The sequence below is a fragment of the Centropristis striata genome, chromosome 7, assembly GCF_030273125.1.
Source record: "Centropristis striata isolate RG_2023a ecotype Rhode Island chromosome 7, C.striata_1.0, whole genome shotgun sequence".
NCBI lineage: Eukaryota > Metazoa > Chordata > Actinopteri > Perciformes > Serranidae > Centropristis > Centropristis striata.
This window is the reverse complement of record NC_081523.1, coordinates 12130946-12145987: the sequence shown is the minus strand read 5'-3', so window position 1 is coordinate 12145987 and position 15042 is coordinate 12130946. Positions and strand designations below refer to the sequence as shown.

The window sequence follows — 15042 nt, the reverse complement described above, 5'->3', positions numbered from 1 at the left end:
CACTGATTAGTAAATTTAATCAGAGTTTATTCACTGGAAAGACACTCTAAAAAAGGTACTTTATCACGTCTTCTTCACTGGAAAGGAATCCTAAAGGGCACTTTATTCATGTTTTATCTACTTCGACTTTTGTTGCCCCTCCATAAATAAACCAGTGAAGCCAACCCTTCTTCATTAAAAGTCAGATTAGGAGAGAATTAATTGTATTTATAGTAAAACAATAACATATTAAAAAATGTCATTATCCAAAGTGAAATTTCAGCAGAATATTTAATTTATTTCAACTTACTTTACTTTAATTTACTTCAATTCACACGATAGAAGGATTCTCTTATCTTCATTATTACAGAATTATCTATGGAAAAGATAATAAATACAACTGAAAATTACAGAAAATATCTAAATAAAATACCTTAACGAAAACACACACACAAATAGGAAGACACAAAATGTAATAAATATCCCTGTGATCCACTTTGCATACAGTAAAATAAATATGCAATGAAATTTCTATTTCTACTCATTTGTCAGAATGAAAACAGAATTTGTCTTTTGTCATCTTTTACTTCTTTGTATATGTTATGGCTTATAAACAACAAATAATGCATATTAGTGCAAATACTAAGCTTCTTATATCAGTGATCTAAACTACAGATTTTAGCAGAGAAAATTTAATATGGCTTTATGTGTAATGAAAACCTGCTCAGTGGAACAGGACCGGGGGGAGACGTTTTCATTTCCCAAAGAAAATGTTCTCAGTTCCTCCAGGCGACGATCGACCTTATTCGTGTCACCTGAAGAACCTGTCGATGGTGTTGCGAGGACCAAGGCCTTTAAGCTTTTTGGAAGGAGGAGAGGAAGGCGAGTCCCGTCTAGAATTCATTAGAAAACATCCCTTGTTACTACTTTACCTACAGTGTATGAAATACGAAGAGACCACATCTGTAATCAATCAGTCCCACCTTTTGGTTTTGCCTTTACTTGCTTGTGCTGGCAGGAGACGGCTTCTGTCTGCGAACAGAAACAGACAGTCATGAACATACAGGTCCTTCTCAAAAAATTAGCATATTGTGATAAAGTTCATCCTTTTCCATAATGTAATGATAAAAATTTAACTTTCATATATTTTAGATTCATTACACACAACTGAAGTAGTTCAAGCCTTTTATTGTTTTAATATTGATGATTTTGGGAAAAAAAGTAAAGAAAAACTCAAAATCCCTATCTCAAAAAATTAGCATATCATGAAAAGGTTCTCTAAACGAGCTATTAACCTAATCATCTGAATCAACGAATTAACTCTAAACACCTGCAAAAGATTCCTGAGGCTTTTAAAAACTCCCAGCCTGATTCATTATTCAAAACCGCAATCATGGGTAAGACTGCCGACCTGACTGCTGTCCAGAAGGCCATCATTGACACCCTCAAGCAAGACACAGAAAGAAATTTCTGAACGAATAGGCTGTTCCCAGAGTGCTGTATCAAGGCACCTCAGTGGGAAGTCTGTGGGAAGGAAAAAGTGTGGCAGAAAACGCTGCACAACGAGAAGAGGTGACCGGACCCTGAGGAAGATTGTGGAGAAGGGCCGATTCCAGACCTTGGGGGACCTGCGGAAGCAGTGGACTGAGTCTGGAGTAGAAACATCCAGAGCCACCGTGCACAGGCGTGTGCAGGAAATGGGCTACAGGTGCCGCATTCCCCAGGTCAAGCCACTTTTAAACCAGAAACAGCGGCAGAAGCGCCTGACCTGGGCTACAGAGAAGCAGCACTGGACTGTTGCTCAGTGGTCCACAGTACTTTTTTCGGATGAAAGCAAATTTTGCATGTCATTCGGAAATCAAGGTGCCAGAGTCTGGAGGAAGACTGGGGAGAAGGAAATGCCAAAATGCCTGAAGTCCAGTGTCAAGTACCCACAGTCAGCGATGGTCTGGGGTGCCATGTCAGCTGCTGGTGTTGGTCCACTGTGTTTTATCAAGGGCAGGGTCAATGCAGCTAGCTATCAGGAGATTTTAGAGCACTTCATGCTTCCATCTGCTGAAAAGCTTTATGGAGATGAAGATTTCATTTTTCAGCACGACCTGGCACCTGCTCACAGTGCCAAAACCACTGGTAAATGGTTTACTGACCATGGTATTACTGTGCTCAATTGGCCTGCCAACTCTCCTGACCTGAACCCCATAGAGAATCTGTGGGATATTGTGAAGAGAAAGTTGAGAGACGCAAGACCCAACACTCTGGATGAGCTTAAGGCCGCTATCGAAGCATCCTGGGCCTCCATAACACCTCAGCAGTGCCACAGGCTGATTGCCTCCATGCCACGCCGCATTGAAGCAGTCATTTCTGCAAAAGGATTCCCGACCAAGTATTGAGTACATAACTGAACATAATTATTTGAAGGTTGACTTTTTTTTGTATTAAAAACACTTTTCTTTTATTGGTCGGATGAAATATGCTAATTTTTTGAGATAGGGATTTTGAGTTTTTCTTTCCTTTTTTTTCCAAAATCATCAATATTAAAACAATAAAAGGCTTGAACTACTTCAGTTGTGTGTAATGAATCTAAAATATATGAAAGTTTAATTTTTATCATTACATTATGGAAAAGGATGAACTTTATCACAATATGCTAATTTTTTGAGAAGGACCTGTAGATAGACAACAAAACCCCTCTTCTCTGACCAAAGAAATGACATCCACCGAGGAGGAACACAATTGCAGCACCTCTTCAGGGATATAAAGAGTGCAATTTTCTGAGGCAGGCTTGTTTAAGAGGAAGCCAGGGTGCAGTTCATTGTAGGAAATGAATAGGTGAGAAAGTGATTTAGCCATTTCCAAGACCAGGGCAAAGGAAGCCCCATGGGCTGAAATGAGATGTCTTTTCTCTGTAGGAATCGATACAAACTTCTCACACAATGTCACTGTCAGTAAATAACAAGGTCAAGAGGCCACGGATATCCTCCCAAATAGACATTCCTGCTGTTAACTCCAAAGATCTCATACAGCCACAGTTTATAGATGATACTAACAGGATGGTATCTGTCATCAGCACAGATAGATACACTCTCAGACTTTAGATCCATACAGGAAACAACATACCTGGAACCCCAGAGTACACAAGGAACTAGGGGTATCATGATTTCACTTCTAAAAAGGAAAATCAAGCAAAATTAGCTTTTAATTTAAATTATCCAAATCAAAATTACATTTGATATCATGTAGCATAAATTACTGTTTTTGTCAATGGAGTCTGGTGACTTTAAATAAAAAAAATAGGGCAGCTTCAGTTCCCGCTGTTTTCCCCCCCTCAATTTTAGGAATATACTGAATATACTAATATATGAAACTAGAAGATCGAAGGAATCTATAGACCCCAAGCATGTCAGGATATCATGTGGGGAAGTTCCTTTCTTAGGTTTATTGACAGTAAGAGGGTTTCTCACCAGTTTGAATTGCTTTGTTTGTTGAAAATACAGAAATCTCCAAAATGATCAAAGTTTTTGAACCAAAAACACAGCATGGATTCTTCTATGTTGTTCCAAAGGTCTTGATACATTGATGTTATATTCTGGATGGTTTTCTGACCATTGTTATCCATTCTCGGTACGAATAAATTGCATTATTCAGCACCAAATTTGTGTAGCAAATCAACCCAAGAATTGCTGCAACAGCTTATGGGACATAGTTGAACATAGAAATGGACTTCAGATAGCAACCTATTAATGTTATGACCCATTATACACCATAATACCATAAATAATTAATTAAGTCATTGTAATTAGATATTTTTGACCAGAAAAACTTTGCTGGGCTGCATCTCAAATTAATCTTCAGGTTCACAGCTTTTAGATGATGTTTATCACTTCTATGTGGCATTTATTGTTGACCTGCTATCTCCCCCTAAACATCCACTGCCCACGACCACCAATTCTCAAAAAAAAAAGGACCTTGAAAACTAAGTAGCTAAACAGGGCTATCTGACATCAATGTAAAGTGATGAAAATATGTAAAGTATTCTAAATATAGTGTACACTAAAACTGATATTGATTTTTTTTAAAAAATGGTTTAGCTTAATTCCTAGCTTCTGTCTCGGTACTCCTGCCTGCTTCTCCGAACTGGAAAGCGTGTAATTGGCCATCAACTGTAGGTTACTCCTAGCCTGGGTATACCCATACTGCCTTGCGCGCTCGAATTTCATTTCGAACCTCCAGGCAGTCTGGCAAAGTCTTGGGAAAAGTCTAATCTACCAACTAGCGCCGCTACTAGCCCCGCTACTAGCGCCGCTACCGTAATGGCGGAGCCGCCGAGAAACCCGTAGCAGCTTGTTTATTGCCCATAAAATCAGTGGATGTGTGTGGCTGAATGTGAACATGCTGCAGAAAAACATTGCAGAAGCAGAATTGAGCATTTTAGCCTCAAAGTAGAGATAGGCTAGTCTGGCTATGTAAACCATAGATGTAAGCATCAATTTCTGTCACTCTACATACGTCATCTGGTATAACTGATACGATTGGCTAAGAGCTACCTACAGACGCTTTTGATAGACATTAGTATCGCCTTATAAATGGCTCCGGAGGATCATAAACCTCGCCTCCTCTACGGAGAAATGAACGGCTGGTTTCCAGACTAATCTCATTTATGATAAGTCTGGTGTTAGCCAGGCTAGGTTACTCCCTGAATACAGCCCCACTTTAAAAAATATGAACCATCCCTTTAGTACACGCACTCACCTACTGCCTTGCTATTTGTAACTGAAGGTGGATCTCTGGGAGAGGATGTCTGCCCGCCCAGCTCATGGAGGACTTCCCGGTTCAGACAGAGGTCAACATGGTGATTGAAGACAGTGAGGTCATCACTGTCCTGGGTCAGCTGACATACTGGGCAGATGAGGACGGGGCCTTTATTGCTGCATGACTGAGGCTGTTGCGAGGTCACAGTTTTGTTGTCACCATTGCTTAAGAAGACTGTTTGCAGCGAGTCGTTTCCCAGCCTGTGTTGGTCTCTCTGAGGTTCACCTCTGCTCCACTCTTTACTGTTGTTGAACTCCAACTCTTTAACCTCACACTCTTTCCTCCATTTGTCCACCACTTCACATTCATGCTGGTCACTCTCCAGCTCCACATCTGACTCTGAGTCAGAAATAGTGCATTGCTTTGGCTTTCTAGATGAGTCACTGAGACACTGGTCTATATGTCTGTTAAAGACATTCAAATCAGCTGTTTTCACCTGCATGAAACACACTGGACAGGTGAGGCTCTCTGGCGCCGAGCTGCCACAGCCTGATGTGGATGCATGGGCCTCTAAGGGGGAGACAAAGTCATTTTCTGAGTTATCTAAGGCTGTAGATTTACTATTTTGTGCTTTTGTTGGTGACTCTACCCCCTCTTCAGCAGAAGTGCCTGTGGAAGTGATCAGAGAAGCGTTCTCCCCATATTCTTCCTCTTTTGTGCTTGCATTCGCTGCCTGGAGTTGTAGTCTTCTGGCTTGAGCCCTTTGGAAGAAAGACTGTTTTGGTTCCTCGCTAGTCTGGCCCCCCTCTAACCCCCTCTGCTTACTCCCCCAGGGAACTCCTTCTTGTCTTTGGCACTTCTGCACCGGGGGAGGACAAGCAAGGGGCCTGGCTTGGAGGGAGTGATTAGAGGAATGCTTTTTTTCAAGCTTTTCATTCATTCCCTGGGCTGAACTTCTGGAGTCGGTCTTGCCTGCCTGAAGAAACCCGACGATGCTCCTCTGCTGTGGCTTTTTATCATCAGAACTGACGAAAGCTGAGATTCTAACACCTATGAGCACAAAAACAAATTATCTGGAGAAAACTTGGCAAAATGAATGACAACTGTGTTATTATTTTCATATGTAGTGTATCACACATCATTTAGATTAATTTCAAGATAGTTGTATTAATTGATAAGTAAGTGAGCTATATTTAATTACCCATGAGCCTCAATCTGAGTGGCTGGGGGCTTTCATTGCCGATTTCTGTTTTCAGTAGGTCCTTAGCAACAGTAAAGATCTCATCCACTGTAGCAACAGCATACGGCAGTGACATTGCCCTGTTTTTCACCTCAAAGTTCACGTTCTTCAGCTTCAGTGTTACAGTTTTACCCTTCAGGATAATGAAGAAAAAAACAGAACATAAGGGTTAACAGTTAAGGTCATTTCTGTCTGCTGTGTAAAAAATCTCTTAATTATAAGCAGAATCAATGATTCAGTGTGAAAGCGCCATAAATAGACAAGAGATGGAAATCTGCATAATCTGTCATATTACTGATTGATTCGTCAGAATGCAGTTTGTGAGTAACACGCCACAAAGTGCTTTCATAGTAATGTGATCATCTCCCAGGGAGACATTTCCAAGGCTGATAGTAGCCCCTGCTGTCTCCTTAATGGCCCTCCATTTCCTCCAGCTATCGAGGCCACATCAGGGCCCAGGCAGGGGGGTGATGGTCGTGCCAAGCCATGACTGCTTTTTTTTTTTTTTAACCAATATAACTCTATTCTCTCAACCCAATTTTGTGGTTTCCATTTTTGTTCAAATATCCCCAGTGCTGCTTTATTTTGCTTCTCTTTGCTCAGTCTGAGACAACCACAATGAGTGTTCAGGCAAGATTAATCCAAATAATGTCTCAGCAGTTGTGAAATGAAAATTATGAAGATACAGTATAACCTTGTGTATAGATAATGCATGGTTGAAGTAACCGGGGCCCTGTACTACGAAGTTCAACACATACCCTGTGTAACTTACCGTTATCTGGCTTCACTTAACTTGGTTTTGTCACCTCAGGTTTTCCCAATTTAGTTATGAGCATGCTCACATAAAACAGGCTGTGTTTGCAGCATATGACCAATTGCAAACATCCTATAGTCAGATAATAGGCAGCAGGGCGGCATATTTTACAAAGAGCAAATTCTTATATTAGAAAAAAGAAAGAAGTTAAACAAAGTCAGGATAAAAGCAACAACAAAAAAACATGTGTAAATCATAGACTGTATATATGTGTTGTTATGTAACTTAAGATATGCAACTCTATTTATTGCATTTATGTATTTTTATTTATTTCTTCCACAGTCTGTTCCATACTACAGTTGCTGCAGCAGAATTAGGCTAAAATTCACTACAAAAATACATCTAAGCAACACATTGATTAAATGGAATACACGACTGTAATTATAGTCGGTCCTTATACAGTCAAAAAGTATATACAGTGTTGGGTGTAAATGTGTAAATATCACTGTTTATCTAGGGCACACACTGTAATAAATGATTCTGTAGTCATTTCATTTTACTTAATATATTTGATAAAATGTATTAAATATAAATGTGTCCTTGATTTTGAGGCAGTTGTATAAGTAACTTTAATATAAAAATGTTTGAGATAGAATCTACTTATTTTGATCACATTAAATATAATCTTTATGTGTATGTAATTCTAAATCAAGATAGTTTTGAATGAATCCAACACAATAGAATTACTCTGTTTTTATGTGACAGGCACTTCCTGTTAAGTTGTTATTAACTCAACTTGTAACCTAGTTAGATTTAATTAATAATATTGCATGCAAATTGTTGCCTCAATTTTGTTGAGTAGCTATTGTTTATCTTTTTTACAGTGCAAATAGATCTGACTTTGGAGCAAAATAATAAAAAAAATATATATAAAAACATAATTTAAAGCAGTAAGTAGACTTACTAAACAACTACCAGGCGTTAATCAGTCTATATCTCTCATATGAGAAATCAAGGAGTGTGGGGAGGGTAAACACCAGCATGATGTGAACCACTGTCATAGCAGTGAAGACCCAGGGTTCAACTTGAAGTTACCCAACCAACCCCACATCCTGCTGTACGGGATTCAGGAAGGTGGAGTAACATGTGTTTAAGACAACTTATTTTCATAAGATATCCACAAATGTACTTTAAAGTTGGAAAATAAATAAACCATCATTCACTACCTTTAGATCTTCTTTCTCCATGTCTCTTGCCAAGTCTTCACAGAGCTCCCTGCATAAAGACAACTGCTCCTCAGCTTTACTCATTTCTTTAAATGTCCTGTAGAGGTTAAGAGGCAGAACAGAGTGGGACAGAGAGGACACGAGGGAGAGTTAAGAAACAAAAACTTTTAACTCAGTTGCATCAGTGACGATGTATCCCTCGTTAAAAACATACCTTTCTGTGCTCATGCTTTTTCGCTCTTCGTGCCTGTAAAAAAGCAAAGACAGTGAGTAAAATCTCCGCTTTCTGAGTAGGAGTCGTGAGACTTATTAAACAGAAATACCTCTAACTGCCAGCAGGAGCAGTTTTAATAAACAATAAACAATTTTTGTTCATTTAATAACTTAGTAATACATACGTTAATGAATTTAAGGAAATAAATAAATAGTTAAGTTCATATTTGTAGAATTAATATTAAAGTTATGGTAATAGCGGAACAATTGTTTGCCGCTTGTAGGAGGGTTGTTTTGTTGCTGTACGCACATGCTAAGAGCCAGAATGACAGAGAAAGAATGAGTTTTAGGCACTGTCACGATAAAACATTATTAAGGGCAATATATTTCCCCAGAAACTATCGTGATAAACAATAGTATTGTTTTAGTTTTCTAACGATATTAGAGCATAATAAGTATATCCTTTTCCACAGCAATTCATTTTTATATCTCGACAATATTAAACATTGGAATTGAAATGTGGAAAAGAAATATTAAAACATCCTAGATAAATAAAACATGAATAAATAAACTACAGCAGGAGTGGCTGCTTTGGAAACATTGGGGTTTTTTTTGGCAATTCGTGCTGCCTGTCAAATAATTGCAGCTTCACTTTAAACCCAAAAAAGCACAAAAAGTCACGCATGTGAACGACAATATATTGAGTCCAGAAAAAAAACTATCGTGTCCGTTTTTATATATATCGAACGATATGTTGATATAGCAATTATCATGACAGGCCTAATGAGTTTTTCTATGTTTTGCAAGTTATTTTGGTTGGTTGTTTCCTGATGGTACAGAGTTTCCATGAAGGTTTATTTTGATCCTCTCGATCCTACTCAACCTATATATTTAGGTTGTATAGGATCTTTTTACAACCAGTTGACACTTTAATTTATCACCCTTTTGTAAAATGCTATCAAGAAACATGTTTTTGGTTTATTTTTTAGCACAAAAACATTTGATTAATGAGACAAAGAAGTGAAATAATCATTATACTATTTAAACTGCATGCGCTGTATATGAATATGTAATTTACTACAGCTGTAAGGTGATCGAAAAGCTTGAAAATGCACCTTGAAAATACTTGAAAAAGTGCTTAAATTGTTCTTTGAAATAGGTGTAGGAACCCTGTGTCTTTCCATTGATTTGAACACAAACTCAACAAAAACAAAAAAAGAGGACACAACAATTTAATTCTTTGCCATAACAAACTACTCAGCAATAATAATAAAAGTCTTTCCTGCACATTTTGTTTAGAGCTATAATAAAGATTATGTTTTACCAGCCGTTCATTGACAAACACACTAATCAATTACGCTTTTCACTCTTCTAGGAATCGTTCCAAACATGATGCTTGCCAAGGTGTGCAGTGACAAGAACAAGCCCAACGCTCAATGTTACTTTCAAGCATGAGGTAAAGTGTTTTATTTTCTTTGTTGTATAATGTTGTTATTACTGTTTTTTTTAATTATGTTCACGTGATAGGTGCATGCTTGCCATTGTAGCATATATTTTACATACTTAAGCTACAGGCATTTAATTTATGTATCATGTACGTATTACTGTAATCCAGCGGTTCCTAAAGTTTTTTAGCCGCGCACTCCCTTCTATGTCCCAACCGTGTTGACGCACCCCAAATCCCCCATACCTTCAAAAAACCCAAAATACAATAAGGTTTTTTATAGCCATATTAAAGGCGGCATGTTTAGTCATGCTCAAATGAGAACACACATATAATTAAATAATCACCATCACAACAATGCGGTCTCGCATTTGAATTAACCTGAACACAGTTTCAATATAATGCAACAAAGTTATGCACAAGCTTCCACTTTTAAGAGCAAAGAGGATGATGACAGGCTCAGGATCAGAGGCAGAAAGCACATAAGTTGGGGAAAATGTTATAATATTTTGAGCAGCGTTGAACCAAAATTGCAGCAAGTTTAAATGAGCGTGGAGCTAAACAACCCGTCATCATAACACAGGTTGGAAAAATGGAAGAAGATTCTTCTACGCTTCATTTTAAGATGAAGTGCATTTTGAATAGCCTGTTTTTATTTATTAATTAATATTACAGTTTTTGATTTTACATTTTACAAAGGAAATGTTTATTTACACTTCTTTATTGTGTGGGGGAAAAAATTTAATTGTGTAATTATCAGACCGCCATTACATTTTTCATCTCGCGCACCCCCAGGGGTGCATGCACCACACTTTTGGAACCCCTGCTGTAATTGTTTGTATTTATTTGTGCTTTTTGTGTTTGAATGTAGTTTTCGCGTTAAGCTCATCTTTACATCTCGAAGGGAGTCATAGTACCTAGGTATGTGTGTAGAGCTCAGACCCAGAGAAACCTCCATGAGGTGATGCCAGGCCGTCTCCGAGAACAACAACGACAGCAACGCCATCTGCTGGCCAAGATGAGAACAGCAGGTGATGTCCAGAGCATTCAGCATCTTCTCAGTCACCTTCCCTATGCCAGAAACCTGAAAGGAAAACATTTTTACTCTCTTTAAATATTGATGGAGATTTTCTTTCAGCCACATTTCCCCTCTCTGTATCACCTTATTAGTCACTTCACACCCCATCTGTTCCGACTTTAATAATACACATGATTACATTCTAACATCCTTCCATAATTATTCACCAGCTACACCTAAAGGCTCTGTTTATGTTTTAGTCTGAGCAATGTGGACTGTACTTTGCGGACTGGGAGATCCTGGATGAAGTCCATGACTGCCTCTCTGGTGGAGGGGAGTCTGTATTGACCGTTGGGCTTGTTCTTGTCACTGCACACCTTGGCAAGCATCATGTTTGGAGCAATTCCTAGAAGAGTGAAAAGGGTAATTGTTTAGTGTGTTTGTCAATGTACGGCTGGTAAAACATAATCTTTATTATAACTCTAAACAAAATGTGCAGGAAAGACTTTTATTATTATTGCTGAGCAGTTTGTTATGGCAAAGAATAAAATATACATATATATATATATATATATATATATATATATATAGTATAGTTGTGTCCTGTTTTTTGTTTTTGTTGGGTTTGTGTTATATAATTTTTCTGTGAAACTCAATTTCAAAAGCAATATAATTAACAATGGAAAGACACAGGGTTCCTACAACTTTTTCAAAAAAGAATTTCAGCATTTTTCAAGCATTTTCCAGGTGCATTTTCAAGCTTTTCCAGCACCTAACAACTGTAGTAAATAACATATTCATATACAGCACATTCATTTTAAACAGTATAATGCTTATTACACTTCTTCATCACATTAATGAAATGTTTTTTGATAAATGAAAGTGTCAACTGGTTGTAAATAGATCCTGTACAACCCAAATTCCAAAATCAAAGCACTTTTCAAATACTTGCATTTTAATGTGATGTTTCCAAGGATTTCTAACACCCATAGGAACCCTGAAGACACTGAGAAAAACTGTATAGTGTTTTATTAATCACGCCAGAGTGGTTTTCAGCTCACCTGCACTGGCAGTTAGCGTGGTCTTCTGCTCAATGCGGAAGCGCATCTCTCTCACAGCTTCCTCAACAGACGTCCCAAACACCTCAGACGCACCACCTGCAGCACCGTCAGAGCCCGAGAAGCTGGGAGAGGAGGTCGGGCTGTCATCAAACAAAACCGGAGAGAGGTCTTTATCCTCTGGCACCGCCTCCTCAATCTGCTCCTCACCTGCACAGAAAAAATAATTTCCTTCACATGATAATCTGATGCACTTCTAGTATCTAGAATCTTTAATCATATAACAGAAATGATTCCTGTCATACTGTCATGTCTGCAGTAAATGTGGCAAAATATACAGTTGCAAATAAACAACACACCACACCATATCATCATTCTACATTTCTGTATAATTAAGTCCTGCCTGTAGCGGCGCTGCTGGCGCGGAAACGATGTGTTCGTGAGGATTCTGGCCAGCCCTGCCTCTGTTCCAGGTGGTCTGTAAAATCCAGATAGGCTTCATCCAGACTCAATGGCTGGAAGTGAGGGTCATAGTCTGCAAAAATCTGTCGGATCTGACAGACATACAATGTCATGAGCCGTTTTAGCAGGAAACCACAAAACAGCTGCATAGCATTTGTTTTCATGCACGTTTCTAAATGTTTTTTTCTGTGTGTGTGTGTGTGTGTGTGTGTGTGTGTGTGTGTGTGTTTTGTTATCACACTTACCTCATCACTCACAGCTCTGTATTTATCAAAGTTGGTTGGAACAATAACTAAGTTGGGGCAGAGTTTTTTTGCAATGAAGCCAGGCATGGCGGCACGGACCCCGAACTTCCTGGCATGGTAGTTCGATGTTGACTGAAAGTCAAATTCAAAAACTTTATAAGCATTTTTAAGCATTTCCAGCACCTTACAGCTTTGGTAAATTACATATTTATATACAGCGCACACCGTACACAGATAATTTCACTTCTTCATCACATTCAATTTGATAATTTTGTGCTATAAGTGACCAAAAAAATGACCAGAATGATGTTTCTTGACAGCATTCTACAGAAGGCTCACAAAATAAAACACAACTTGGCATCCTTTTATCTAAATTTATAATTAATATAATTTTAAACTTTAAGCACTTTATTCAAAATTCAAGCACTTTTCAAACCATAAAAAGCATCACATTAAAATTCAAGTCCTGTCGGAGACCTGTAAGTACAACACTTTAAAAGTTGTCTTGATTCCATTCATATAACACTGACATTATATCCATTATTTCTAATATTGCACTTATGTTCAGTGCAATGCATTTCTCCAATAATTTTAAGAATTGAGTAATATATAAAAGATACATATGAACTAATTCCTACACTGTAATATGAGAAAAAGTAGCATCGCTGTATTATATGATTCTGTGAGAATCCTGGTTAGAAGATTTATAATGATGTGCCCCAGTATGTGAGAAATGTATTCTAAACATACTGTACAAGCTGTGATTAAAGAGTTTGTAATGAATTGTATCACAGAAAGTTGATAGAATGTGCAGAGTTTTTCCTCATACTTTTCACTTATGTCTTCCCTTTCTTGTGTCAAAGTGTTGTGTGTTCATAGCGTCCACTATTTAATTTAATTTTCTGAGAAATTACTGCCATAATTGTGACCATTTCCCAGAACTTTTTTAAACCCACCAGCATGCTCATGGATCCTACAGCCATGGGTTTGTCCTTCAGCTCAGGACAGTCTCTCATCTCCACAGCAGCGTAGAAAGCATCCATGTCCACATGGACAATCACACGGTTGAGATCACGTCTCCTCTCCAACTCCGTGGCCATCCTCTCTATCTATGAAGAGAAATGTAAAAAACACTGTTATATTTATAATATAGCTTTTGTTATTCAGAACCTGCTTGACCTCTAACAATATACTAATGTCCAATCCATGACATGTCTTACCTGAGCGTGTGCTTTCTTTAAATGCTGTTCTGTAATCTGTGCCTTCTGGAGCATCATTTTCTCAATGCGCTGGTTCACCTGCTGCTCTCTCTTCAGCTCATTCTCATAAAACCTCGAACCCTGCAGGAAAACGACAAGGAAAATAAAGAGTTACAGATTTTGAAGCATACCTATAATAAAAAGCTACAGTAGCGCATCTACTTTTAGGGCTGTATGTCATCACACTGGGGATATGGCACTTTCGCACAAGGCTGAACACAGCCAATAAAACTGGACCTCACATTTCATATTATCCACAGCACTCTGTGGATAAGGCTTGTCTTTTCTTACACATCACTAATCTTTGTTAAGATTCTTGACACAAGACTAGAAGTATGACTATTTGAATAGATAGTGTCTACCTTGGATGACTCCATGATGATTTTGTTGATCTTGTCCCTGTCAAGACCCTCCATACCAGCCTTGTTGTCATTGAGGGCCATCCTGGAGAGAAAGCCCTCTCCTTTAGTGGGTGCAACTCCATTCTCCATCCTGAAGAAGAGATCCTTGATGGGAAAACAGCTCAACTCTGCTCTAAAGTTAGTTGATAAACATGTAAGACATGGTAGCTATGTATCCCATGACGTTTCTACAACAACAATTTCCTCATATATTTAGCTTTTCACTCTGAAAAGGATCAATCGCACTGAATCAGATCGGCTCAGCTGTTTAAGGTTCATGTCTGTCAGTTTTTTGCCCGTACATGTTTTGAAAACTGCGACGATGACGGTTTTGGCGGCACTTCCGCGTACTTGCGTCATCACCGGAAATGGGCGGGGCTTGCCCTGTTTACCTTTTTGAATAAATTAAAATTCAATAAAAGAGCTTACACTGCACAATTATGAGACATCCGATTTCACCCAATTCAAAGACACAAAATAATTCAACCCAATTGGAAAATGTTTGTAAGTTAATTTAAAGTGTCTTGAGATCATTTTGACAGCAGTTAATATTCAGAAACTGTCGGGCTGAGCTGTCCTACAGCGGCGTCACGTGGTTATAAAGACTCACAGCATATTCTTGTTATATCACAGTGGTTATATGAAAGAAAAACTACAGGTACCATCATGGGTTTACTTTAAACCTGCAAAAATATATAATTAGTGTCCTTATAGTCTAAATATCGTGTACTATATATATATGAGGTATGGTACAGTAGGTAGGACAGTACATACATTCAGTGATGCTTAGATTTATATCATCAACATATAATAAAACTATTAAATATATAATTTACTGGTAAAGTTGCTGCTTGGTTGTATAGTGGTGTTATTGCAGAGGGAATTTTTCTGGCTCTGTGGACTGATGACCATGTAACCTTTGGCACAGTTTGTAGCCACAAAGTCAGATAACACTACAGAAAATCTGAGAGGAAAAGTAGTCAACCGTAAAATT

At 38.3% G+C, this 15042-nt stretch overlaps 1 protein-coding gene across 1 annotated transcript; it reads right to left on the bottom strand.

The window, feature by feature from the left end:
* Nucleotides 1-256: 256 nt before the first annotated feature.
* polk (polymerase (DNA directed) kappa) lies at nucleotides 257-14390 on the bottom strand. The gene is made up of 14 exons (XM_059336195.1): nucleotides 14010-14390; nucleotides 13609-13728; nucleotides 13345-13497; nucleotides 12389-12520; nucleotides 12085-12235; nucleotides 11685-11891; nucleotides 10905-11029; nucleotides 10523-10689; nucleotides 8163-8195; nucleotides 7949-8045; nucleotides 5930-6101; nucleotides 4729-5778; nucleotides 963-1011; nucleotides 257-872 (listed from the first exon to the last, which is right to left on the bottom strand). Exons 1-14 carry the CDS (start codon nucleotides 14136-14138, stop codon nucleotides 791-793), a joined length of 2667 nt encoding a protein of 888 aa, XP_059192178.1. The 5' UTR covers nucleotides 14139-14390; the 3' UTR covers nucleotides 257-790.
* Between the last annotated feature and the right edge of the window lie 652 nt (nucleotides 14391-15042).